The 26,582-nt window shown below is 41.3% G+C and overlaps 1 protein-coding gene across 3 annotated transcripts in view; it reads left to right on the top strand.

Moving 5' to 3' along the window:
• The window catches only part of ASAH2 (N-acylsphingosine amidohydrolase 2), a 123,107-nt gene that overhangs the window by 36,714 nt on the left and 59,811 nt on the right, over positions 1–26,582 (top strand). For all 3 annotated transcript variants that reach the window (XM_069567865.1, XM_069567864.1, XM_069567863.1), the window contains 5 exons: positions 11,686–11,806; positions 12,879–12,994; positions 15,999–16,156; positions 20,181–20,380; positions 22,067–22,216. In XM_069567865.1, the coding sequence (XP_069423966.1) occupies positions 16,030–16,156; positions 20,181–20,380; positions 22,067–22,216 (477 nt within the window). In that variant the 5' untranslated portion in view covers positions 11,686–11,806; positions 12,879–12,994; positions 15,999–16,029. The remainder of the gene's footprint in view (positions 1–11,685; positions 11,807–12,878; positions 12,995–15,998; positions 16,157–20,180; positions 20,381–22,066; positions 22,217–26,582) is intronic.

The following is a 26,582-nucleotide window of genomic DNA, read 5'->3' as shown; positions in this document are numbered from 1 at the left end:
CTTACTTCACTCTGTATAATCGGCTCCAGTTTCATCCACCTCGCTAGAACTGATTCAAATGTATTCTTTTTCATGGCTGAGTAATACTCCATTGTGTATATGTACCACAGCTTTATCATCCATTCATCTGCTGATGGACATCTAGGTTGCTTCCATGTCCTGGCTATTATCAATAGTGCTGCAATGAACATTGGGGTATATGTGTCTCTTTCAATGCTGGTTTCCTCGGTGTGTATGCCCAGCAGTGGGATTGCTGGGTCATAAGGTAGTTCTATTTGCAATTTTTTAAGGAATCTCCACACTGTTCTCCATAGTGGCTGTACTAGTTTGCATTCCCACCAACAGTGTAAGAGGGTTCCCTTTTCTCCACACCCTCTCCAGCATTTACTGCTTATAGACTTTTGGATCGCAGCCATTCTGACTGGAGTGAAATGGTACCTCATTGAGGTTTTGATTTGCATTTCTCTGATAATGAGTGATGTTGAGCATCTTTTCATGTGTTTGTTAGCCATCTGTATGTCTTCTTTGGAGAAATGCCTATTTAGTTCTTTGGCCCATTTTTTGATTGAGTCGTTTATTTTTCTGGATTGAGCTGCATAAGTTGCTTGTATATTTTTGAGATTAGTTGTTTGTCAGCTGCTTCATTTGCTACTATTTTCTCCCATTCCGAAGGGTGTCTTTTCACCTTGCTTATATTTTCCTTTGTTGTGCAGAAGCTTTTAAGTTTAATTAGGTCCCATTTGTTTATTTTTGCTTTTATTTCCAATATTCTGGGAGGTGGGTCATAGAGGATCCTGCTGTGATTTATGTCTGAGAGTGTTTTGCCTATGTTCTCCTCTAGGAGTTTTATAGTTTCTGGTCTTAAATTTAGATCTTTAATCCATTTTGAGTTTATTTTTGTGTGTGGTGTTAGAAAGTGTTCTAGTTTCATTCTTTTACAAGTGGTTGACCAGTTTTCCCAGCACCACTTGTTAAAGAGATTGTCTTTAATCCATTGTATATTCTTGCCTCCTTTGTCAAAGATAAGGTGTCCATAGGTGTGTGGATTTATCTCTGGGCTTCTTTCTATTTTGTTCCATTGATCTATATTTCTGTCTTTGTGCCAGTACCATACTGTCTTGATAACTGTGGCTTTGTAGTAGAGCCTGAAGTCAGGCAGATTGATTCCTCCAGTTCCGTTCTTCTTTCTCAAGTTTGCTTTGGCTATTCGAAGTTTTTTGTGTTTCCATACAAATTGTGAAATTATTTGTTCTAGCTCTGAAAAATACTGCTGGTAGCTTGATAGGAATTGCATTGAATCTGTAGATTGCTTTGGGTAGTATACTCATTTTCACTATATTGATTCTTCCGATCCATGAACATGGTATATTTCTTCGCTCCTCTGTCCATGGGATTCTCCAGGCAAGAATATTGGAGTGGGTTGCCATTTCCTTCTCCAGGGGATCTTCCCAACCCAGGGATCGAACCCAGGTCTCCTGCATTGCAGGCAAACGCTTTAACCTCTGAGCCACCAGGGAAACCCATATATAGGTCTTTAGTTTATTTAGGTAGATATATTCCTAAGTATTTTATTCTTTTCATTGCAATGGTGAATGGAATTGTTTCTTTAATTTCTCTTTCTGTTTTCTCATTATTAGTGTATAGGAATGCAAGGGATTTCTGTGTGTTGATTTTATATCCTGCAACTTTACTATATTCATTGATTGGCTCTAGTAATTTTCTGGTGGAGTCTTTAGGGTTTTCTATGTAGAGGATCATGTCATCTGCAAACAGTGAGAGTTTTACTTCTTCTTTTCCAATTTGGATTCCTTTTATTTCTTTTTCTGCTCTGATTGCTGTGGCCCAAACTTCCAGAACTATGTTGAATAGTAGTGGTGAAAGTGGGCACCCTTGTCTTGTTCCTGACTTTAGGGGAAATGCTTTCAATTTTTCACCATTGAGGATAATGTTTGCTGTGGGTTTGTCATATATAGCTTTTATTATGTTGAGGTATGTTCCTTCTATTTTTGCTTTCTGGAGAGTTTTTATCATAAATGAATTTTGAATTTTGTCAAAGGCTTTCTCTGCATCTATTGAGATAATCATATGGCTTTTATTTTTCAGTTTGTTAATATGATGAGTTACATTGATTGATTTGCAGATATTGAAGAATCCTTGCATCCCTGGGATAAAGCCCACTTGGTCATGGTGTATGATCTTTTTAATGTGTTGTTACATTCTGATTGCTAGAATTTTGTTAAGGATTTTTGCATCAATGTTCATCAGTGATATTGGCCTGTAGTTTTCTTTTTTTGTGGCATCTTTGTCAGGTTTTGGTATTAGGGTGATGGTGGCCTCATAGAATGAGTCTGGAAGTTTACCTTCCTCTGCAATTTTCTGGAAGAGTTTGAGTAGGATAGGTGTTAGCTCTTCTCTAAATTTTTGGTAGAATTCAGCTGTGAAGCCGTCTGGACCTGGGCTTTTGTTTGCTGGAAGATTTCTGATTACAGTTTAAATTTCCATGCTTGTGATGGGTCTGTTAAGATTTTGTATTTCTTCCTGGTTCAGTTTTGGAAAGTTATACTTTTCTAAGAATTTGTCCATTTCTTCCACGTTGTCCATTTTATTGGCATATAATTGCTGCGGCTGCTGCTGCTAAGTCGCTTCAGTCATGTCCAATTCTGTGTGACCCCGTAGATGGCAGCCCACCATGCTTCCCCATCCCTGAGATTCTCCAGGCAAGAATACTGGAGTGGGTTGCCATTTCCTTCTCCAATGCATGAAAGTGAAAAGTGAAAGTGAAATCACTCAGTCATGTCCAACTCTTAGCGACCCCATGGACTGCAGCCTACCAGGCTCCTCCATCCATGGGATTTTCCAGGCAAAAGTACTGGAGTGGGGTGCCATTGCCTTCTCCATAATTGCTGATAGTGGTCTCTTATGATCCTTTGTATTTCTGTGTTGTCTGTTGTGATCTCTCCATTTTCATTTCTAATTTTATTGATTTGATTTTTTTCCCTTTGTTTGTTGATGAGTCTGGCTAATAGTTTGTCAATTTTATTTATCCTTTCAAAGAACCAGCTTTTGGCTTTGTTGATTTTTGCCATGATCTCTCTCTCTTTTTTTTTTCATTTATTTCTGCCCTAATTTGTAAGATTTCTTTCCTTCTACTAACCCCAGGGTTCTCCATTTCTTCCTTTTCTAGTTGCTTTAGGTGTAGAGTTAGGTTATTTATTTGACTTTTTTCTTGTTTCTTGAGGTATGCCTGTTTTGCTAAGAACTTTCCTCTTAGCACTGCTTTTATAGTGTCCCACAGGTTTTGGGTTGTTGTGTTTTCATTTTCATTTATTTCTATATATATTTTGATTTCTTTTTTGATTTCTTCTGTGATTTGTTGGTTATTCAGAAGTGTGTTGTTCAGCCTCCATATGTTGGAAGTTTTAACAGTTTTTCTCCTGTAATTGAGATCTAATCTTAATGTATTATAGTCAGAAAAGATGCTTGGGATGATTTCAATTTTTTTTGAATTTATCAAGGCTAGATTTGTGGCCCAGGATGTGATCTATCCTGGAGAAGGTTCCATGAGCACTTGAGAAAAAGGTGAAATGCATTGTTTGGGGGTGAAATGTCCTATAGATATCAATTAGGTCTAACTGGTCTATTGTATCATTTAAAGTTTGTGTTTCTTTGTTAATTTTCTGTTTAGTTGATCTGTCCATAGGTGTGAGTGGGGTATTAAAGTCTCCCACTATTATTGTGTTATTGTTAATTTCCCCTTTCATACTTGTTAGCATTTGTCTTACATATTGCAGTGCTCCTATGTTGGGTGCATATATATTTATAATTGTTATATCTTCTTCTTGGATTGATCCTTTGATCATTATGTGGTGGCCTTCTTTGTCTCTTTTCACAGCCTTTGTTTTAAAGTCTATTTTATCTGATATGAGTATTGCTACTCCTGCTTTCTTTTGGTCTCTATTTGTGTGGAATATCTTTTTCCAGCCCTTCACTTTCAGTCTGTATGTGTCCCTTGTTTTGAGGTGGGTCTCTTGTAGACAACATATACAGGGGTCTTGCTTTTGTATCCATTCAGCCAGTCTTTATCTTTTGGTTGGGGCATTCAACCCATTTACGTTTAAGGTAATTATTGATAAGTATGATCCTGGGTTGCCATTTACTTTATTGTTTTGGGTTCAAGTTTATACACCCTTTTTGTGTTTCCTGTCTAGAGAATATCCTTTAGCATTTGTTGGAGAGCTGGTTTGATGGTGCTGAATTCTCTCAGCTTTTGCTTGTCTGTAAAGCTTTTGATTTCTCCTTCGTATTTAAATGAGATCCTTGCTGGGTACAGTAATCTGGGCTGTAGGTTATTTTCTTTCATCACTTTAAGTATGTCTTGCCATTCCCTCCTGGCCTGAAGAGTTTCTATTGAAAGATCAGCTGTTATCCTTATGGGAATCCCCTTGTGTGTTATTTGTTGCTTTTCCCTTGCTGCTTTTAATATTTGTTCTTTGTGTTTGATCTTTGTTAATTTGATTAATATGTGTCTTGGGGTGTTTTGCTTTGGGTTTATCCTATTTGGAACTCTCTGGGTTTCTTGGACTTGGGTGATTATTTCCTTCCCCATTTTAGGGAAGTTTTTAACTATTATCTCCTCAAGTATTTTCTCGTGGTCTTTCTTTTTGTCTTCTTCTGGGACTCCTATAATTCGAATGTTGGAGTGTTTCATATTTTCCTGAAGGTCTCTGAGATTGTCCTCATTTCTTTTAATTCGTTTTTCTTTTTTCCTCTCTGATTAATTTATTTCTGCCATTCTATCTTCTACTTCACTAATCCTATCTTCTGCCTCCGTTATTCTATTTGTTGCCTCCAGAGTGTTTCTGATCTCATTTATTGAATTATTCATTATATTTTGACTCTTTTTTATTTCTTCTAGGTCCTTCTTAAACCTTTCTTGCATCTTCTCAGTCCTTGACTCCAGGCTATTTATCTGTGATTCCATTTTGATTTCAAGATTTTGGATCATTTTCATCATCATTATTCGGAATTCTTTATCTGGTATATTCCCTATCTCTTCCTCTTTGGTTTGGTTTGGTGGACATTCCTCCTGTTCCTTTACCTGCTGAGTATTCCTCTCTCTCTCTTCATCTTGGTTATATTGCTGCATTTGGGGTGGTCTTTCTGTGTTCTGGGAATTTGTGGAGTTCTCTTTATTATGGAGTTTCCTTGCTGTGGGTGGAGTTGTATCAGTGACTTGTCAAGGTTTCTTGGTTAGCTTGTATCAGTGTTCTGGTGGGTGGAGCTGGATTTCTTCTCTCTGGAGTGCAGTGAAGTGTCCAGTAATGAGTTATGAGATGTCAATGGTTTTGGAGTAACTTTGAGCTGCCTGTATATTGAAGCTCAGGTGTGTTCCTGTGTTGCTGGAGAATTTGTGTGGTATGTCTTGCTCTGGAACTTGATGACCCTTGGGTGGTGCTTGGTTTCAGTGTAGGTATGGAGGCATTTGATGAGCTTCTATCGATTAATGTTCCCTGGAGTCCGGATTTCTCTGATGTTCTCAGGATTTGGACTTAAGCCTCCTGCTTCTGGGTTTCAGTTTTATTTTTACAGTAGCCTCAAGACTTCTCCATCTATACAGCACCAATGATAAAACATCTAGGTTAAAGATGAAAAGTTTCTCCACAGTGAGGGACACCCAGAGAGGTTCACTGAGTTACATGGAGAAGAGAAGAGGGAGGGAGGAGTTAGAGGTGACTGGAATGAGATGAGATGGGATCAAAAGAGGAGCGAGCAAGCTAGCCAGTAATCACTTCCTTATGTGCACTCCACAGTCTGGACTGCTCAGAGATGTTCATGGAGTTATACAGAGAAGAGGGAGAAAGTAGACAGAGGTGGCCAGGAGGATAAAAGAGGGAAATGAAAAGGAGAGAGACAGATTCAGCCAGTAACCAGTTCCCTAAGTGTTCTCCACCATCTGGAACACACAGAGATACACAGCGTTGAGTAGAGAAGAGAAGGGGGAGGGAGGAGACAGAGGCAACCTGGTGTAGAAAAAGGAGAGTCCAATGGAGGAGAGAGTTGTCAAGCCAATAATCTTGCTCTCAAGTAAAAATGGGTACTGAATATTGGGTTTTTAAAGGTACAAAATTGATAACAAATACCAAAAAGCAAAGATTAAAAATCTAGGGTAGAGGTTGGATTTTTCAAAAATACGATATTAAAGAAAAGAAGAAGGAAAAAAAAAACAGTCACAAAATTATTAAAACAACAATGACAACCACAAAAATATATATATGGCATTTGCTTTAAAAATAGGGTCTTTTTTTTTGAAAAGTAATAATAGGTTATAAAAATAAAAATTAAAGGAGAAACAGAGGACTTAAAAATTAATGTTTAAAAAAAGTAAAAGAAAAGAAAAAACAAAACAAAACAAAAAAAAGAAGGATCATAAAAATAGTAAAGATATATCTGGGACTTTCTCTGGTGGTGTTGTGGGCAGTGTGGGGTCAGTTCATTTTTGGATAGTTCCTTGGATGTTTCTCAAGATCTATAGGCCCCTTCCTATGTAGTCGGTACTAACGACAGGGTTTTAACTTACTGCAGCTGTCACTTCCAGTGTGGTTCCCTCTGTTTTAGCTTCTTCTGTTTGCTGGTCTCTTCAGTGTCCGATTTCCACCCTGACACAAGGGGGGCGGTGGTGGACACTTTTTTAGGCTCACTTTTTCAGTCGTGCTGTAGGGAGGAAGGGACGCTGCAAACGAGTAACACTGGCGTGTGCTCGCAGTGTCAGCCACGCTGGGCCTGCCACTGCTCAAGGCACACAGCTCAGGCTCTGGGTGGCTCCGCTGGAACCATCCGAGGCCGGCCCCGGGCTGCATGCACCTCCCTGGTCTAAGCCTCTCAGGCTCGGCTCTCAGGTAGTCCTCAGAGGCGCAGACTCGGTTGGGCCTGCGTTTTGTGCCCTTCCTAGGTCCGAGTAGCTCAGGTCTCTGGCACAGTCACTGCGACTTATCGCCTTTCCCATCCCTGCTGCTCAGTTTTCTGGGTGTACCACGGGCGCCCCTTCTCAGGTGGATGGTGACTGTCCAGAACCCCAAGAAGTCTTAGTTAGCAAAGGAGCTTGTTTGCAGTTTGGTAGGTAATGTCTCTCTGGGGCTGCAATTGCCCCCTTCCTGCCCTTCCATCCCTGGCTGCCTGTCGCTGGAGGCAGATGGTCTACAGCTGGCTAATTCAGTTCTGCCCTTTGTTCTGTGTGCAGTCCTGGCGGTGTCTTATGTTAGAGCTTTTCGCGTGGTAGCTATCCCACGGTCTGGTATGCTAGCCCAAGTTAGTTCGCTCTGGTTACACTTGGGGCATTCCGGCCCGATTCTTAAAAAGCATTGCAGCCCGCGCCTCCCTGCCCAGCCCCCACTTGCTAGTGGTGGATGCAGGCATCTGCGCTGCTTCTGCACTGGGGGAGTTACCTGTTGGGCTCGTAATCTGTTGATTTTAATTATTTATTTATTTTTCCTCCTTGTTATGTTGCCCTCTGTGCTTCCAAGGCTCGCCACAGATGCGGCAGTGAGAGTGTTTCCTGGTGTTTGGAAACTTCTCTCTTTTTAAGACCCCCTTCCTGAAACAGGACTCCTTTCCAGGGACGGAGCTCCCTCCCTGCCTCTTTGGTCTCATTTCATCTTTTGTATTTTTTCCTGCCTGTTTTTGAAGACAATGAGCTGCTTTTCTGGGTCCCTGATGTCCTCTGCCAGCATTCAGAAGTTGTTTTGTTAAGTTTACTCAGCTTTGAAATGTTCTTTTGATGCATTTGTGGGGGAGAAAGTGGTCTCCTCGTCCTATTCCTCAGCCATCTTAGGACTGCCCCCCACATTCAATTTAATAACTCAATGCATCATGCTGTAGAGTTAGCAAAGAACTTAAAAAAATACCTATATTAATCAGGTGATTTTTGTTTTAGTCTTTATTTTTCACACAAGGAAAATGAAACTTAGAGGGATAAAGATCACTGAGAAAAAAGCCTCAATCTTTAGATTCTTAATTACAATCTTTTCCATACCCCCAATGTTTCTGTTTATCTTTTGCCCTTTGTGTTGAAAGTAGGACTGGGGTATATTTGTGAAGAGGAGCTCTGTAGACTTGGAATAGTTTCTCTACCCTTTTGTCTGAGAAAAGCAGTACTGTTCCCAGTATTGCTGGGAACGTGTATGAATGTTAAGTTGCTTCTGACTAAGCTAAGTCATGTCTGACTCTTTTATGACCCCATGGACTGTAGCCTGCCAGGCTCCTCTGTGCATGGGGTTTTCCAAGAAAGAATACCTAAGTGGGTTGCCATTTCCTTCTCTGGGGAATCTTCCCAACCCGGGGATCGAACCCACATCTCTTATGTCTCCTGCACTGGCATCCAGGTTCTTTACTACTGGTGCCGCCTGGGAAGCCTGTGAACATGCCTGGGAATATGGGTTTGGAAATTGCTAGGGGAAGGAGAGGTATGGTGAGCTCCTTGATTGCATGCAATCTTCCTCCCACTGTGGCCAGAGCTGGGACCTCCTTTGTAGAACTTGGGCTCCCAATTGAAGGGAATAACATTCCTTAGTTGTATTTTCAGGTTTAACATATGACGGGTACATAAAGAACTCAATAAACATTCTCTCCAGTTTGGAACAGAAAGAACCCTGTTCTCTCTTCTATTCCTTGTGGTCTGAGGTCGAGATTCAGCTGCGACAAGTGAAAACATCACTCAGTTGATGATGGGACTGCTTTTGGGTTCAGAGGGATTTTTCAGTCTTTTGTAAAACCTATAAAGTGGTAAGGTATCACTGTGTTAGCCCTGTGTACTTAAAATTACTTTCTTTGCCAGCATAATGAAAAGTTCATTGTGCCAAACTGCTCGTCAATTTTAATTTTAAAAGTGTTCCCAGAGGTGGCTTGGCATACACAGTGTCCAATACACATATTCTCCAAAGAGGTCCATTACTCATTCTTGTGAGATTTAGCTTAGGTGAGTTCTTTATTGGAGATAACAGAGTCCCCTCCTGTTAGCTAAAGAAGAAAGGGCTTTATGAAGGGAGAGAGGTCACTTGCAGAATCTTTGTGAAGGTTGAAGACAGAGAATTGAGACTGAGCTTCTAGGAACATCTCCCCGCCCCCGCCACCACCAACTTAAAATGCAGAACTGATCTGGTTAGGGATGGGCTATCTTGGTCATAGTCATGGAATAAGGAAGCAGCTCAGAGTCATGCTGCCATGCCGTGAACTAGGAAGACGGATGTCCCATGCCCTTTCTCCCCAAGTAGCTCAGTTCTGAATCAAGATCTCACACAAGTGCCTCTGAAAGGCAAAACCTAAACTACATCTGGCATTCAAGGCAAATGAAGATCCAGCCTCTGCACACAGGTGGGCCTAGAAAGGGTGTGGAGTGAAGTTTGCCACAGTATCTGCTGCAGGGCTTTAAACTGCCTCTCTGCTGTCCACTGGCATATTAAAGAGCACAGCTGACTTCCCCTCCGCTGGTTCTCCCATCTGTCCTCTCTGTCTATCACCCATCCATTGATCTGAGTTTTGCACTTTTGGTATTGTTTCCTTTTGCAAACAAAAACAAAAACAAAACCTGATACTGAATGTATTTGAAAGATAAAGATTTCAAAAAATACATAATCACAGAAGCATTATCTCACTAACATTCTAAATAATAATCCCTTAATATCACCAAATAGCTAGTTAGTGTTCACATTTTCCCAATTGTCTCGTAATTTTGAAAAACAGTTTGAATCAGGTTCCATGGAGACCACAATCTGGGTGTTATATGAAATACTTCAGTTCAGTTCAGTCACTCAGTCATGTCCAGCTCTTTGCGACCCCATGAAACGCCAGGCCTCTCGTCCATTACCAACTCCCGGAGTCCACCCAAACTCATGTCTATTGAGTCGGTGATGCCATCCAACCATCTCATCTTCTGTCGTCCCCTTCTCCTGCCCTCAATCTTTCCCAGCATCAGGGTCTTTTCAAATGAGTCAACTCTTCGCATCAGGTGGCCAAAGTATTGGAGTTTTAGCTTCAACATCAGTCCTTCCAATGAACACCCAGGACTATCCACCATCTCCTTTAGGATGGACTGGTTGGATCTCCTCGCAGTCCAAGGGACTCTCAAGAGTCTTCTCCAACATCACAGTTCAAAAGCATCAATTCTTCTGTGCTCAGCTTTCTTTATAGTCCAACTCTCACATCCATACATGACTACTGGAAAAACCATAACCTTGATTAGACAGACCTTTGTTGGCAAAGTAATGTCTCTGCTTTTTAATATGCTATCTGCTGCTGCTGCTGCTAAATTGCTTCAGTCATGTCCGACTCTGTGCAACCCCACAGACGGCAGCCCATCAGGCTCCCCCGTCCCTGGGATTCTCCAGGCAAGAACACTGGAGTGGGTAATATGCTGTCTAGGTTGGTCATAACTTTCCTTTTAAAAAGTAAGTTATTCTTATTCTTCAATTATTCTAAGAATTAAAGAATGAAAAAGGATGTGACCATTAGCATGGAGTATATAAAATTAGCCTGAAACCTTTTAAGGCCCCTACCCCACAGGCATAAGTAAAATATTAAGAAAATTCATAGTGTTAATAACTATCAGTTAATGGTTTAGGAGTTGGGCACTTGGGAAAGTCTCCCTCAGTGTCAGGATGTTAAGAGACAGAGGGCATGGTCAGCTTCATCATCCGCTAATGAGGAGTGAACACATGACTTTATCTATCCCCAGAGGCTGCAATGCCAGGGCCAGGGTGGGAGTGTGGTAGACAGCAAGAGTTTGATGAAAAGCAAGAGATCTTGTCTGGGAATCTGGAGACCTGGGTTCACATCCTAGAATAATTATTATTTAATCATGCTCACTTTTAACCATCCTTTCCTGTTGTGGAAGCCCTTTAACTTTTGTGTGTTTCCTCATCTGTAAAATAGGTAGAAGATAAGTGAGTGTCTTGGGGTGATGAATTGAAAAGGATAGCCATCCTATCCTAGCAAACAGGATTTGTCTGGCCATTCACAAGGCGGAGTACTAACTACTATATGATCACGGCTGTGTGGCCATTCAGACAGAAATAAAATACATGTACAAAATATTCACAGTGATTACATTTTCCCCTCACCAGGAGATAGTCTTATTGCTGACTATTGGAGCCCAGTGTCTTGCTGGATGCCACAAATCCCCTTGGCCCAACATTTTTCCTGCACTGACTCTGTCACAGTGCTTGGAATCTCCTTGATTCTCACGTTCTTAGTGTTCTGGTATGGGCATTCAACTGTTGTATGGGAGAAATGATACATTATGCCATGATTGTCTTCTAACACCCAGGTTAAAGTGACTCCATCTTATCTGACTCCATTGTGGATCATCTTGCTAGACTCAGTGGGAACGATCATGGCGTGGCTCCATATTATAGAGAGAAAGATGGCTGAAGAGGTCCCGAAGAGACCATATTTTAGATCAAAGGGCCAGTGTAGAAGGCCTCCCCCATAAGAGAGAAGGATGGGAGAAGGAAGTCGAATGCCAAGTCAGTAGTGGATATGTTGTTTCTGTTGTACCTTGATTATATTTTGGAGAACTAACCTTCCCTCTTTGGGTATGGTCTTGTTAAATATCCCCTCAGTGGAATATGGGGATGGGGAGGTATATATACAGGTATATGATCTGAGCTAAGTCAGGCAGATGCTGTCTTTTAGGTACTAAATCCAGAGTGGAGCAATCGAAAGACCTAACACAGTTGGTATGCATCTTGAGCGTGATGCCCTGAAGAGATGATTCAATAGCTCCTGCCACATAGAGCTTCCCTCTGGGCTTCTGGTAAATTTTTTTCTTTCTCTTTCCCCAGCTATCTTTAAGTTAGCTAGAGTTGGTCTCAGAATTCTTGGTGTCAAGCAACAAACATAAATAAGCATGAAAAGGGAAAACAAAATCTTATCTAATACCATAGTTTAGCTTTTCCCCTCTGTTGTAGCCAAGAGGTAGCTAAGACACATTACTAAATGCCCTATCTGAAAGCACTTAAATCTAATGTTTCCATCAGAACTTTGGAGTTGGTCTCTCTTAAAACTCTGTGTAAAACTTAGCAGCCTGTGTGGTCTTCAAATTGCTTCCTGAACAACATGAATTTACTAGGAAAGAAGGAGAACTTTGGTCTATTTCTTGTTTCTGTCTTTTGTGGGCCATTGATTAACTTCATGCTGTTATATAGGATACATTCTCTGAGATGAGGTAAGATAGATATTTACAAAAAAGCTACATGGCTTATTATAGAAAATGCCAAGAACCAAAAAGTTGAAAACAAAACTCACTCATGATCTTCTCACCAGATAATTGCTTCTTAATACTTTTTTGCTATACTTTTTTACAGTCTTTGTGATCAATACATAAGTATTATACATTTTATATATATTGTATATTTTGCAAAATATTGTAAATATTGTATATTTTTCAAAAATGAGGTCATAATGTTTTGAAATTTTAATGATGTAAAAAAAATTAAATGTCTTGAAATTGTTGTAAATGTTGCCTAGTGGGGCCCATAGCCCACACTAAGGTCCAGCATACATTATCATTCCCTCTTGATAAACTGGTTGAATGACCATGGGTAAATAAATAAAATGGGTACTTTGTGTGTGTGTGTGATCCAGGTTAGAGCTATTGCACAGATCTTGATGGGCTGAAAGAGTTGTGTTGAAATCTGAAATGACCTTCAGCCTGGCAAGCCTTCTGCAGCTCAGTTCCTCAGTATCAGGCTGTGCCAGGGGAGAATTTGCTAATAAGCCATTTGTTATCAATACGCTAATCTCTTCCAAGTACCAAACCCACAAAACTGTGCTAACGAGAACTCTTAACTTGCTTGGACATAACTGTGAAGATCTTTCCTCAGTAGGTTTCAGAAAGTGCTGAGAAGTCTCAACTGAGCAGCGGTCCAGGGGACGGGGGACAAGATTCTGGGCCACCATTTGCTTTACCAGGACACACAAGTTCATCTGAGTGGTTGAGTCGGTAAGAATGCCTGCATTTTCTTGGAGGGAGGGATCTTGAATCATTTTGTCTCAGGGATCTTAATTACAGCTGGTTTTCTTAGCTTTGGAAACCTTTTTGCCAAAACACTACTTTTTACTGTTTCAGTCCTGAAAAATAGGGGACCTCAGGGTGATATGGCAAGTGACATGCTGCTGGATCGTTAGTGCCTTGCCATTCACCTTGCAGGATTAAGTGGGAAGTATTTGAAAATGTACAGTTCTTTATTTTTAAACATTTATTTATTTACTTACTTTTTGTGGTGAGTGGGCTTTCTCTAGTCGCGGTGAGTGGGCTTCTCATTGCAGTAGCTTCTCCTGTTGCAGAGCATGGTCTCTAGGGGCATTTGGGCTCAGTAGTTGCAGCTCACGGACTCTAGAGCGCAGGTGGCACGTGCGCTTAGTTGCTCCACAGCATGTATGATCTTCCTGGACCAGGGGATCAGACTCATGCCCCCTGGCATTGGCAGACAGACTTTTTTACCACGGGACCACCATGGAAGTATAACAGTCCTTAAAAATATAATCACTGGTTCAGCTCTCCAAGGCACATTTACCTTTCAAAGAGACGTGTAAGACATTTGCTTTCATGTTCACATTCAGATTTTAATCATTTTTGAAGGATAGTGTGTTGAAAAAAAAGGTAACATTGGATTGGCCAAAAAGTTCATTCAGGTTTTTCTATATGAACTTTTTGGCCAACCCAATATGTTGGTGGTAATTTTGGGAACTAAATAGAGTGGTGAAATACTTGAGATATATCACTGTAATCCACATAAGAAGTAAACTCTAATGTTAAATTAAGTGCCATTGTTGACTTGTGTAAAAGGTCAGTGGTGACAATTAGTTTAGCAGAGCAAAAGTAGCAAAAAAAATCTGTCTACACACATGCATATACATATGTTATATCATGTCTATTACATAGGCTTTTACCATGGAGCCTCATTTCCACATCTGATCTGCATATACATGCTTTAGGGTTGAGGGGTCTAGCTGCCAGTCTGGACCATTTTTAATGGCCTTCTTTGTGCTATCTCAGCTAGCAGGAAGGCTCATAGGAACCAAAGCTTTAAGTAAGAACTAGGTTTACAAGGTCTGAAGTCTGTTACTGAAAACAAACAGCAACTGACTAGCAAACTTCTTTGAGTTATCAAAATTTTAGATGCACATCTTAGATGTACTTTCTGACTCAGGGCCGAGAGTGAAAGTTGTTTTGCCCTAAATTTGAAGGTGTCCCTACCAGTGGTGGTGAGATTGACTGCAGCGGTGATAAATGGTTGAGGAATGCCTACTAACAAACCACCAGGAAGTACAGGAAGATGTTTCAAGCTCTTCACCCACTCCCAGTTCAGCACTACCTCTGAAGTGTTTGCTCTCAGACTGTTTATTAACCTTTAGTCCAAGGGTTGCAAAATAAAATGATGACAAAGACCATATAGATAAGGCTCACTGGGTACAGACAGTGGCAGGTTGCAGAAGGGCTGCCCCATTGAAAAGAACAGCAGCTAATAAGCTTTACAAAACTCCTGGTGCACAGGAATGCTGGCTCAGTGTTGCCATATATTATGGAATATTTTGAAAGGAAGCCTGAAATTTCATATTTGTAGATATAGGTTCTATTTTTACTGATAAACTGTCACCTTTTATCTTTCATCTTGTTGACTAAGTCAAATTGAAATGAAAAATTGGGCCATAATAAACACAGTTGATTGTTGCCAATTTACAGCTCTTGGGGGTAGCACCATCTTACCCAAGTCTTGGGACTCCAGTCCCACCTTACTATGCTAGCTTCCTTAAGGTTAAGATTCTGAAGTTCCCACCTTGGATTTGTGATTCTTGAATACTAGTCTCATATAAACTCTCTTAGGCCAATGAGGATCACAGAGCCTTTGCTTTTTTTTTTTTTAATTTAAATTTTATTTTTTTACTTTACAATACTGTATTGGTTTTAATTGATAAATGCTAACATTCTGAACACTTACTACATTCCTTGTAACAAAGTATAACTGCATCATCTCATTTTTATAAAAACTATGTGGTAGGTACCAAAAGTATCATCGCCACATCCCTATTTACAAATGGGGAAACTGAGGCTCACTGTCAGGCGTAATTTCCCAGGGTCATCTAGTAAGTGGCAGATGTGAGATTCGAACTCTGACACCAGACCTCACAACCCAATTTGTAACCATATTATACTTTCTCCTACTGCATCATGTGAACCTGCATAATTTGCGTATTTACGAAGCTTCTCTAGTCCCTCTGAGCTGTGATGAGTTCGAGGCCTAAAACGTCTTCATGAATCAGTAAGGTCGTTTTCTGCTTTTGTAGTACACAATGGCATTCTCTTTATTCTCATCCTTTGACTTGGGGTTTGCAAAACGTGTGGGATCCTTCCAATCCCTGAAGAGAGAAATTTTACAAATGCCTGGCTTTAGATCAGAGACGCCAATCTCCTTTTCCATGTTGTTTTCTATTTGGGTAGAAATCAAAAGTTAGGACAGGAGGTTTAAAGGCCAGAGTTATGTGTTTCACCTCCTTGTTGACAAGTTATTTAACCATGGCCACAAAGTACGGCCCTAACCTCAACCAGCTTTCTCACAAGTACAAGCCATGTGGGTACCTCAGTTATCCTTGTTGGCAGAAATGCTTCAGCCTAGACCAATATACAGAGAGTACCACTGCCGTGAATGAAAGCAGTATGATGTATCCTAGGAGTACATATATGTTTTAGCTTTGTTGTCAATGCCAGATGGCAGGTGGTGGCTTCTAAGATGAGCACTGTGCTGAAAAGCATTTGGAAACCCCATGTGAATTCATCAGAGTGCTGTAATTGATTGGTCATGTCTTCCATGAAGACATGGGAGATATGGGACATGGACCTAGTGGCATTCCTGGTACAATCTGTTCTATGAAAGAGCTAAGATATCTTTGCCTTTGCAGCTTGAAACCTGTGTATTTTGTTATTCTTTTACCTGTCTCTTTCACAGTTCTTCTGACTCTTGCTTCTCCTGGGAAAAAATGGCCAAACGCACCTTTTCCAGCTTCGAAATATTCCTGATTTTCCTCCTTGTGATGATGACAGGGATCACGGTGGCTCTTCTCAGTCTGTTGTTTATCACCAGTGGGACCATTGAAAATCACACAGGCAAGTATCGTGAGTACTCTTAGATGCTATTCCTGCTGCTGCTGCTGCTAAGTCGCTTCAGTCGTGTCCAACTCTTTGCAACCCCATAGATGGCAGCCCATCAGGCTCCGCCATCCCTGGGATTCTCCAGGCAAGAACACTGGAGTGGGTTGCCATTTCCCTCTCCAATGCATGAAAGTGAGGTCTCTCAGTCATGTCCAACTCTTAGTGACCCCATGGACTGCAGCCTACCAGGCTCCTCCGTCCATGGGATTTTCCAGGCAAGAGTACTGGAGTGGGGTGCCATTGCCTTCTCCGATGCTATTCCTAGCCAGTAGGAAATTTCTTCATTATAGGGAACACCAAGGCAAGAAACAGTGTCTGCTGATAATAGGGCAGTTCACTGTATACTTAAGCACCAACGGATGGTCATCTAACCTTTCCATCAGTTGCTCTTTATGCAATGATAGCAATTTTTATCAAGTTTACCTTTGCTCCCAAATAGCCAGTGTGGTGTTCTGACATGCACTTATTTGTTTCACTTTTCCATTGATCTAAGTACAGCTTAGGATTCTTCAAGGCCCAGTGACTCCTGAGCCTCTTCTTTTTCTCTTTGCCTTCTTTCTGGCATCATCTTCTCCTGGGGGGCAAAAGGAGAAGGAAAGACCTGCTGAATGTCAATTAGTCTGTGAAACTTTAGAGAAGGGATCTTGAACTCAAATGCTATGAAGGTCAGTCAAGTTCCATAAATGAGGGGAGGTGGCCCAGGGTGGGTGCAGGTGTATTTCTGGTGAAGAGGGTCCACAGGCCCTCCTGAGTGCCAACCGTTTGTTATCATGTTGTCACGTGGACTCAACTCTCCTGAGTTTTCAATGAAAGCTAGAAATTGGGGGAGGCAGTTTAGATACCTTCCAATTTTTTTTTAAGGTTGGAAACTAATTTAGATTTTGGAAACTAGGCTACATTTACAGGCAATCAGGTCCATAGGCCTTTGATGGTGCCTCTTCTTTGATAGATTATATTCCTAATAAAACTGCTGAGATTTTCCTGCTGAGACAATTGCTTCTCAGTAGGAAAGCTATGACAGACAGACAGTGTGTTGAAAACCAGAGACATTACTCTGCCAACAAAGGTCTATATAGTCAAGGCTCTGGTCTTCCCAATGGTCACATATGGTTGTGAAAGCTGACTGTAAAGAAGGCAGAGCACCAAAAAATTGATGACTTTGACCTGTGGTGCTGGAGAAGACTCCTGAGGGTTCCTTGGGCAACAAGGAGATCAAACCAGTCAATCTTAAGGGAAATCAACCCTAAATACTCATTGGAAGAACTGATGCTGAAGCTCCAGTGTTTTGATCATTTGATGCTCACAGACAACTTGTTGGAAAAGTTCCTGATGCTGGGAAAGGTTGAGCACAGAGGAGAAGAGGGCATCAGAGGATGAGATGGCTGGATGGCATCACTGATGCAATGGACATGAACTTGGGCAAACTTCGGAAGATAGTGAGGGACAGGGAGGCCTCGTATGCTCCAGTCCATGGGGTTGCAAAAGAGTCAGACATGACTTGGTGACTGAACAACAACAATAACTAATCAACAGTACAAAAGACAGGTGGGGGATTGAATTCTTTGACCAAAGTAAAGGGTGGGCTTTACAAACGAGTTCATCTCTATCATTTTTCTAGATTCCAGAGATTGGACTTGACATATAAACACTACTGTGTATCAAACAGATAACTAATGAGAACCTACTGTGTAGCACAGGAAACTCTACTCAGTGCTCTGTGGTGACCCAAATAGGCAGGAAATCCAAAAAAAGAGGGGATCTATGTATACATACAGCTGGTTCACTTTGCTGTATAGTAGAAACTAACGCAAGGTTATAAAGCAAATGCATTCCAACAAAAGGCAGGGAGGGCGGAGAGAGGGCTGTCCTCAGGCCCAGTGTAGAAACAGGCAGTGTTTTTCAGCTCAGTTTTCTCTTTTGCGGCCTCTTCTCTTTTCCAGTGTGTTCTCTACCTGTCTTTGTATTTCGGATTCCCTGAAAACCCAGAAAAACGGAGATCCCTCTTTTCTGAAAGGGGACAGAATGAGTATTATTGCTAGAAATGAAAGAATCCATAGGACTGAACCTAGTTTTCTGTTCTAAAATTAGAGAATCTAGAGTCTGAGGCTCAGAGAGGTAATAGTGAAAATACTAGCCGCTATTTTCATTTAGTGTACAGGTGTGTTTAGTTGCTCAGTCGTGTCCAACTCTTTGTGACCCCATGGACTTTAGCCCACCAGGCTCCTATGTCCATGGGATTCTCTAAGCAAGAATACTGGAGTGAGCTGTCATTTCCTTCTCCAAGGCATCTCCCAACCCAGGGATTGAACCCGAATCTCCTGCACTTCAGGCAGATAAAATGAGAAATTTACCTAGAATGCTTGCCATAGTGGTTGATGCGAAGCAATCCTTCAATAAACAATAACTTCTATGATGCAAATAGTAAGCATTCTATGTAAATTTCTCATTTAATTCCTACAAAACTGCCATAAAGCTAGGTGCTAGCCTTAGCACCATTTTAGACATCTGAAACTCCGAGATGGAGAATAAGCCCCACGGCTATGTGACTAGATTTGGCATTGGCCTCCACCACATTTCTTTGTTGGTATCCGTAAGGCAGAAGCGAAGGTGCCTATTTTCCTTACTTGCAATACTTGATGTTTTGTAGAATACTTGGGCTTAGGGGTAGGAAGGCATGGATTCTAACTGCACTTAGCATGTGGATGAAAGAGCAGCTGATTCTGAGTTGGAGGGTCTGATTGGGCACCTGATTCATCATATGCTTTCTATGGAAACTTGGTTAAATCCTTTCTCTGGGTTTCAGTTTCTTTATAAGTAAAACGGAGGTTATTGGATGATGTGATCTCTAAACTTTCTTGAGTTCCAGAATTCTGGAACCCAGAAGAAGTCTGCTGTCAATCTCTTGCCTAAGTACTTTCTGACCACTGATGCATGTAACACTGACGTGTGTTGCTTTGACCAACCCTGGCTGTTGTCTGAGGTAGAAACAGACAAAATGAAATATATAAGATGTCTAAATGTGTAAATAAAACTGAAGCTATATGTCAGCCATCAGCCATTGTTCTAAATTTTGACTATGTCTTAAGATATTAATTGTCAATAAACTCTAGTCAGTAGGAGACGATTCAGGTTATGAGAAAGTTATGTTACTTTTCTTCATAGATGAAAAAAGTTGAGGTAAAATAGGTTAAGTCATTTATTCAGCTAGTAAAGGTAGAGTTAATTTTCAAACCCCAGTTGTTTCTGACATCTGCCCTTTTAGTCTCTATCCCATTTGGCCTCCCTTATATTGGGATGTGTGTGTGATGTTAATATAGGGTATATATATTAGTGTGCATACCTATATGGTGATATGAGAGCAGTTAACATAAGGTGGGACTTAAATACAATAATTTAAGTTGGCATTAAGAATTAAAGATCTAGAAGACCTTTTAAGAATAAAAGATCTAGGTTGCATTAAGCATAAAGCATCTAGAGCAGGACAGAGACAGTAGGGTTACCTCCTGGAGGTAAGGAGTTGAGCTGGATTTGGGTAGGGTGGAAATGAACCACTCTAACATGTAGTGGAGATTGACTGGTAAAAATGGAGAGTAAGGTCTCTGGATGGAGAGAATATTAGAATCCAGAGGCCGGGTTTAGTAGACTGTGCCAGGAACCTGGTGCCTGATTTGTTTGGCTGGAGTAGAAGTGCCAGGTGAGTGAATGAAGGGCTACAGGTTTAACAGGAACAGCCTGAGGGAGAAGTTGAAGGACATTTGTCAGAGACCTTTATTGTTAGGCTGAAACATTTCTGAGCCATGAAAAAGATCCTCCTTGGGATTATGATATAAACCAAGTTCCTAGGATGTTTCTCACAGTGTATCTTGAATGTAAGAAAATACACAGATTCTTCCTTAAGAAGCTGAATCTGTGTGTCCTAACTGAGGCCAAGTGCAAGGGTTAAAATTTCTTAAATATCTTATTTTGGTTTTTGATTCAGGTGTTCCATCCACCCAGAGCCCTCCAGCTACGCAGGGCTCTGCAGCCCCTCAATACTCAACACCCTCCCGGGCCCCCACAACTACCCAGGTATCTCCAACACCCAGCACCCCAAAGACTACCCTGTTTCAGAACTTCAGTGGCTACCATATTGGTGTTGGGCGAGCTGACTGCACAGGACAAGTATCAGATATCAATTTGGTAGGTAAATCATGGGATCCTTGAAGAGACTGTGAAACAAATGATTTTATTTGTTCAATACCCTGCATTTATTCCTAATTGTTATGTCTTAATCTTCTTCATTTGTATTGACTTCACTGCTATCTAACATTATGAATATTGTACTATAAGGAAGAGGGATTTTTTACTTAACCACAACTTCCTTGTAAACTCAACTGGCCCTTTTTTATGAATGAAATTGGCAGAGTGGGCAAACTCTGATACTACAGGGAGGGGATGGGAAGGTACCCTAAATGATTGAAGCAGGCCAATATAAGATAAATGTCTAGTACATCCTAAGTGTGGGGGGGCAACAGAAAGTGGGTACAACTAGAAAGTTTGAGTGGTTTTAGCTGATCATTGGCATGTAAGAGTGTGAAACTAGGGCTGCCTCACTTTACAGTTTTTTAAAGAGAAGCCAGGGATTCCCTAGAGGCTCACACAGATTAAGAATCTGCCTGCAATGTGGGAGACTGGGGTTTGATCCCTGGGTTGGGAAGATCCCCTGGAGAAGGAAATGGCTACCCACTCTAGTATTCTTGCCAGGAGAATTCCATGGACAGAGGAGCCTGGCAGGCTACAGTCCATGAGCTCACAGAGTTAGACATGACTGAAAGACAGAGAGAGAGAGTGAAAAAGTTCCTGGATTGAAAATCTGAGGATTTAAATCTCTCTGTGGAAAATGTAAGCAACTCTAGTTAAAACCGGAAATCTGGTGTGGGCCAACACTGTGTTAGCAAAGTAAAACCCTTTTTGGGGCCAGAGATGGCCTGTGGCGCTGGCATGCAACCTCCTGGCTGTGATGTTAGACACACACACTTCTAGCTACCCTTTCCTAGGGAATCAGAGCATGAGATTTCCTGATAGGATTTTTTCCCCCCCTCCAACCAAATAATCTTTAGATTCTAGAAATTATTCCTAGTTGTCCTTTCTGAAAAGTGACTCTGGAATGTAAACTCTAAATGAACACTTGCATGAGGGATAAGCAAGCAGTAGAGGGACCATGCTGGAGACCTGGGTGCAGCTTTTATGGGTACGCTTTGTGACATGGTGAGAGAAGGGGTTTAAGATTGATGTATTTGGTGGGCTACAACGTTGGGAGGGACAACATTGTAAAAGCCAGGGTGAGGTACCCTCAGTAAAGATAACTGTGTCCTAAAGAAACCATTTTTTTTAGGAAAAAAAAACGAAAAACAAACAAACAAAAACCAACCCACACACCAGAAAACCAAAGTGAAGAGGCCTTCAGTCTTCAGGGTATTCCTGGAAATGTAGGATGATACTTGAAGAAGTATTTCCTTCTGTAGTACCTTACATAGGCTCGAGAAAAGATCCTGTTTCAAAGAACAGAAAAACCCTGAAAGGTCTCCAGCATTATAACACAATTCCCAAGTCACACCAGCTCCTGCCTTGTCCACAGGCCAGCGAGTAGCTTCTTCCAACCCGGCCATTACTTTGCCTCTATCTACACAGAACAGTAAAGACTTTTGTGTGTGTGTGTGATGTTGGCTTTACTCTTGAAAACACATATGCTGTCTCACTCAGAGCCATGGTGTCAAGTGGATTGCTTTTCTCTGCCTACGTATCTCTTGTGGGGTTGTGCCTGGCTTCTGGTAGCAGGGGAATGAGAAGAAGTGAGGATTGGTCTGATGCTCTCTTCCTCTTTAGATGGGCTTCAGCAAAACTGGCCAGTATGCACGGGGCATCCTCACGAGGTTGTACAGTCGTGCGTTCATCATGGCGGAGCCGGATGGGTCCAATCGCGTAGTGTTTGTCAGCATCGACATAGGCATGGTATCCCAGCGACTCAGGCTGGAGGTAAGTGATTGGGGTGAGAAAGAGTTGCCGTGCTTTAAAGGCAAAGCCTGCAGGTGAATTTAACTAAGTAACTAAGCTCTCCTGGGTTTCTCACCCAGTGAATTTCCACTACCCTCAGGATTATAAGCTTTTGACAATCCAGCTGATAATCAAGTGAGGAGGATGAGCCTTATTATTCCATTGTAAATCAGCTTGGTCAGAACTTGCTTTCCATACTGCTGATGGCTTGTCATCATTATTAATGCCAATGTATTTCACAAGCTTATTATGTCCCACGTTACTTTCCTGTACACTGGCATTTAATCTTCCTTTTTAGAAGTCTGAGAGTGCCAACTAATTACTAACCCTTCCTTCAAGGTTTTAGACAATTGAAAATAGTTGCAAGGAATGAAAGAGAATTCAAGTGCAACTCTAAGATGAAATTGGCCATAAATTGCCGAAGCTGAGTGAAAGGCACATTGTACACGTTCTGATGTGTACATATTTGAAAATGTCCATAATAAAATTTAGAAGAATACAACATTAACCCTCTTAATCTCTAAACTATATTGTAGAATATCGCAGGGCCTGTGATTTTCCCCCAATTTAGATCATGTTACCCCACTGTGGGAAAGATGAGCTCAGCAGCAAGGTACCTGGGAGTCCTGGGCAGGCAGCTTGTAAGATGCAAGGGGTAAAGGAGGAAGAGAGAAAAAGTGACAGACAGATGGACTTCCAAGTCTGTCTCTCAGCCAATTTCTAGACCCTGATCCAATTATATTTTCTCCAAGGATCAGGACACAGAAAGAAAGTATACTCTCAGTGTCTTCTCACATATTCACAAATGTGAGAAAGAGGAGCGTTTAGAACATCCAGAATATCCACTATTATCCATCAAATATCCACTATTCAGTGTCATGTTCTATCAGTCCCACCAAATAAGACTTGCTCCTCTTGTGTGAAAGGGCTGTGTGAAGGAGCCCAGAGGAGGGATGACGAGAGAGCTTAAAAACATGTCTCCAGTGTCACCCACTTATGGGGAGTAGGATGGGAGCCTCTCACATCTGTGGAAACATGCTGAGCAGAGAATGCAGTGCTTTTCCAAGCCCTGCACTTAACACAACTATGAGGTGGATCTGTTATTACCCCAATTTATAGATAAAGAGACTGAGTCTTAGAGAAGGTTGAGTAACTTTCCAAAGTTCACACAGTTAGCAAATGGTAGAGCTGAATTCTGAACGCATATATATGTCTGGTACCAGAGCCTACATTCTTAAAAGAAGGTCATTTTATTATCTTGGAGAGCATTGACTTTTTGCAAGGCACTTTGTTGGTCACTTCAGGGGGCACACAGCTAAATGAATCATAAGCCGTGTTGATGAACTCACTACCTGGTTGGGGGATTAGAGGAAGGACTGTACCAGAAATACACAAATAACTTTAATTTATTGGAATAAAGGACAGTGGTTTATTATAGTTATCTATTCATGAGTAATAAATAGCTCCTCCCAAATAGGGACTTAATGAACATCTGTTGTTTTATCTCACCATTCTGTTGATGAGGAGTTCAGAGCAGGCTTAGCTAGGTGGGTCTGAATTAGGGTAATTGGCTGTCAAGGTGTTGGCAGAGGCTGCAGTCATCTGAAGGCTCAAGTAGGCTAAAAGATCCACTTTCAGGATGATCCAGTCTTGTGGCTACTGACCACTTCCTCACTGTCCATATCCTCATGACAGAGCAACTCCCTTATAGTGAGTAACTCAAAAGAGCAGTGGAAACGACACTTGAATGGGTAGTTTTATTTATTTAATATTTGTTGTATTTATTTATTTGGCTGTACCGGGTCTTACTTGCAGCATGTGAGATCTAGTTTCCTGATCAGGAACTGAACCCAGGCCCCCTGCATTGGGAACATGGAGTCTTAGGCCCTGGACCACCTGGGAAGTCCCTGAAAGAGTAGAATTGGTTGATTTGGGGGAGAGAGCTATCAAATCAAGGGGACAGCTTGATTTTTACGTGTACAAATCATATACACAGAAACACAGGGAGAAATGCAAATGGAGAGATGCCTGGAAGATATGTTGGTCATAATTTGTAGGTCTCTGGAATGCTTGGTTGTTTATGATTCTGGGTGATGGAGATTCTTAGACAACTTTTGCAAGGGAGTGATGCAAACACAGTTCTGCTTTAGGATGATTAATCAGACAGTGATGTTTGAGGGTTGAAATAGACCAGAGCCAGAGGTGAAGACGCACATTGGGAGAGTCCTTAAGTTAACATCAAGGCTCTACTGATGAGAGTTCAGTTGGGAAAACAGTAATCACACCAGGCATTTCAAACAGGGGATAAGGTATGGGGAGATTTCCCAAGGCTAAAAGAACTGAAAAGGGAAACTAGCACTGCAGGAAGGATTTCCACTTTTCCTGGCAATTCCCCCTGTATTGTGTAATGCTGCAGAAAAGTCTTGAGCCAGTGGGACAGCAGTGAGACTATACGGCGCTAGGAAGTCAGATGTTAACGTGACTTGGGGATGAGTTGGCATACGAACTAACGCTTAACATAATCCTATGATAAATCAGGTATTGTTCCAAGTGCTCCATATACATTAGTTCATTTAATCCTCCAAAAAACTGTATGAGGGATATACTATTATTATGTCATTTGACAGATTGGGAAACTGAGTTTCAGAGGACCGAGTAACTTGTCCAAGGGTACAGCGCTAGAAACCATCAGAACTGGGATTCAAACACTGACGCCTTCCTGCTGGAGAGTATGGTCATTACCACAGCACCATACTGTTTTTCTGAGGAATCAAAAGTGGTTCTGATTGGGAAATGGTGGGGTCATTAAGTAGAAATAAGACTTCAAACCTCTGTCTCTCCATACTCTACCTTTTGGGGTAGAGTATGGAGGGGATGGGGATTTAATGTGTTGGGTTAGAGACTACTATCCAGTCAATAGTTGGCACCATTTAACCATCTCTTCCAATTTTTACTTCCCCCTGCAATCTGAGACCCAGAGGAAAGACTCTGAAATGAACCCACTTACTTATCCCAAGTTAATCCAAGGGGAAAGTGTGAAAAATAACTCTTAACTAGACTAGTGCCATTAAGTTTATTATAACATCCGGTTTTAGTCAGGTTCTCAGTCTCACCTTTAAGAGTGATAACATTTTCAGCATGGAGAAAAGATTAAAGAAAAGATCTCTAAGCAGTGATGCTGGACAGAAAAACAGAATGACTTTCTAGCTCTTTCTATGTCACGTTTCCAAGAGTGTCAGCAATAGGAAATGGAATAGAAACGGAAGTCAGACAATTGAGCTATAGACATTAATATAACTTTATAGGTCTATGATAAAAATACCCCTCCTTTCATGAAGTAGGAAACATGCTACTTATAATAGTTATTGGCAGGCATTGTTATTAGATGATGGAGTCTTTAATTTTTTTCTTTTTTCCAGAAGTCTCACGTGTCTGACTTCATCTCAGAGACTATAGTTTAGGATAAGATTTCTGTGAGCTGTTTGTAGTCTTTTCGTTTTAAAATTCAAGATTCACAACTCCTGTGTTTTTAAGAGCTTGATTCCTGCATAGAATGTACTTAATTCTAAAACCCCTGTTACAGTTCATTAGAAATAAAAATGGGTGGGACATTAGAGCTGTAAAGTTGACTCCAGGTCTTTCTTTTCCACAACCTTCTTGCCTTGGTTACAGGATTGTAAAATTATCAGCTTCTACTTTTAATAAAGTTTTTATTTTATATTGTGGTATAGCCAGTCAACAACGTTGTGATAGCTGCAGGTGCACAACAGAGCGACTCAGCCATACATACATACTTATCCATTCTCTGCTAAACTCTCCTCCCATCCAGGCTGCCCCATGACATTGAACAGAGCTCCCTGTCTTTCTGGTAGGTCTTTCTTGGTTATCCATTTCAAGTATAGCACTGTAGAACATCAGCTTTTTAACTGCTTAAGCTTTCATGTTGTCCATTCATTGATGGTTTCCCCTTCTCCCTACAGACATTTCTTCTTCATGAAGAAGGGTGCTTGCCCCACCCAACTCTGGTATTACACAGTAATAGTTACTGTGTAAAAGAGTATGTAAGAGTGATGAAGAGATGGGCTGGAATTAGAATCAAACAGAAAGAACATGGAACCTCACTGGGATGGAGAGTGTGGGCTTGTAATGTTGGTCTTTACTGTTGTTCAGCCACTACGTTCTGTCCTACTCTTTGCGACCGCCATGGACCGTCCATGGGGTTCTCCTGGCAAGAATACTGGAGCGGTTTGCCATTTCCTTCTCCAGGGAATCTTCCCAGATCAGGGGTTAAAGCTGTGTCTCCTGCATTGGCCCGTGGTGCAGATTCTTTATCACCGAGCCACCAGGG

Source organism: Ovis canadensis, chromosome 22, assembly GCF_042477335.2.
Source record: "Ovis canadensis isolate MfBH-ARS-UI-01 breed Bighorn chromosome 22, ARS-UI_OviCan_v2, whole genome shotgun sequence".
NCBI classification, from domain to species: Eukaryota; Metazoa; Chordata; class Mammalia; order Artiodactyla; family Bovidae; genus Ovis; species Ovis canadensis.
Note: the sequence above shows the minus strand (reverse complement) of the source record. Positions and strands in the feature narration are given on the sequence as shown.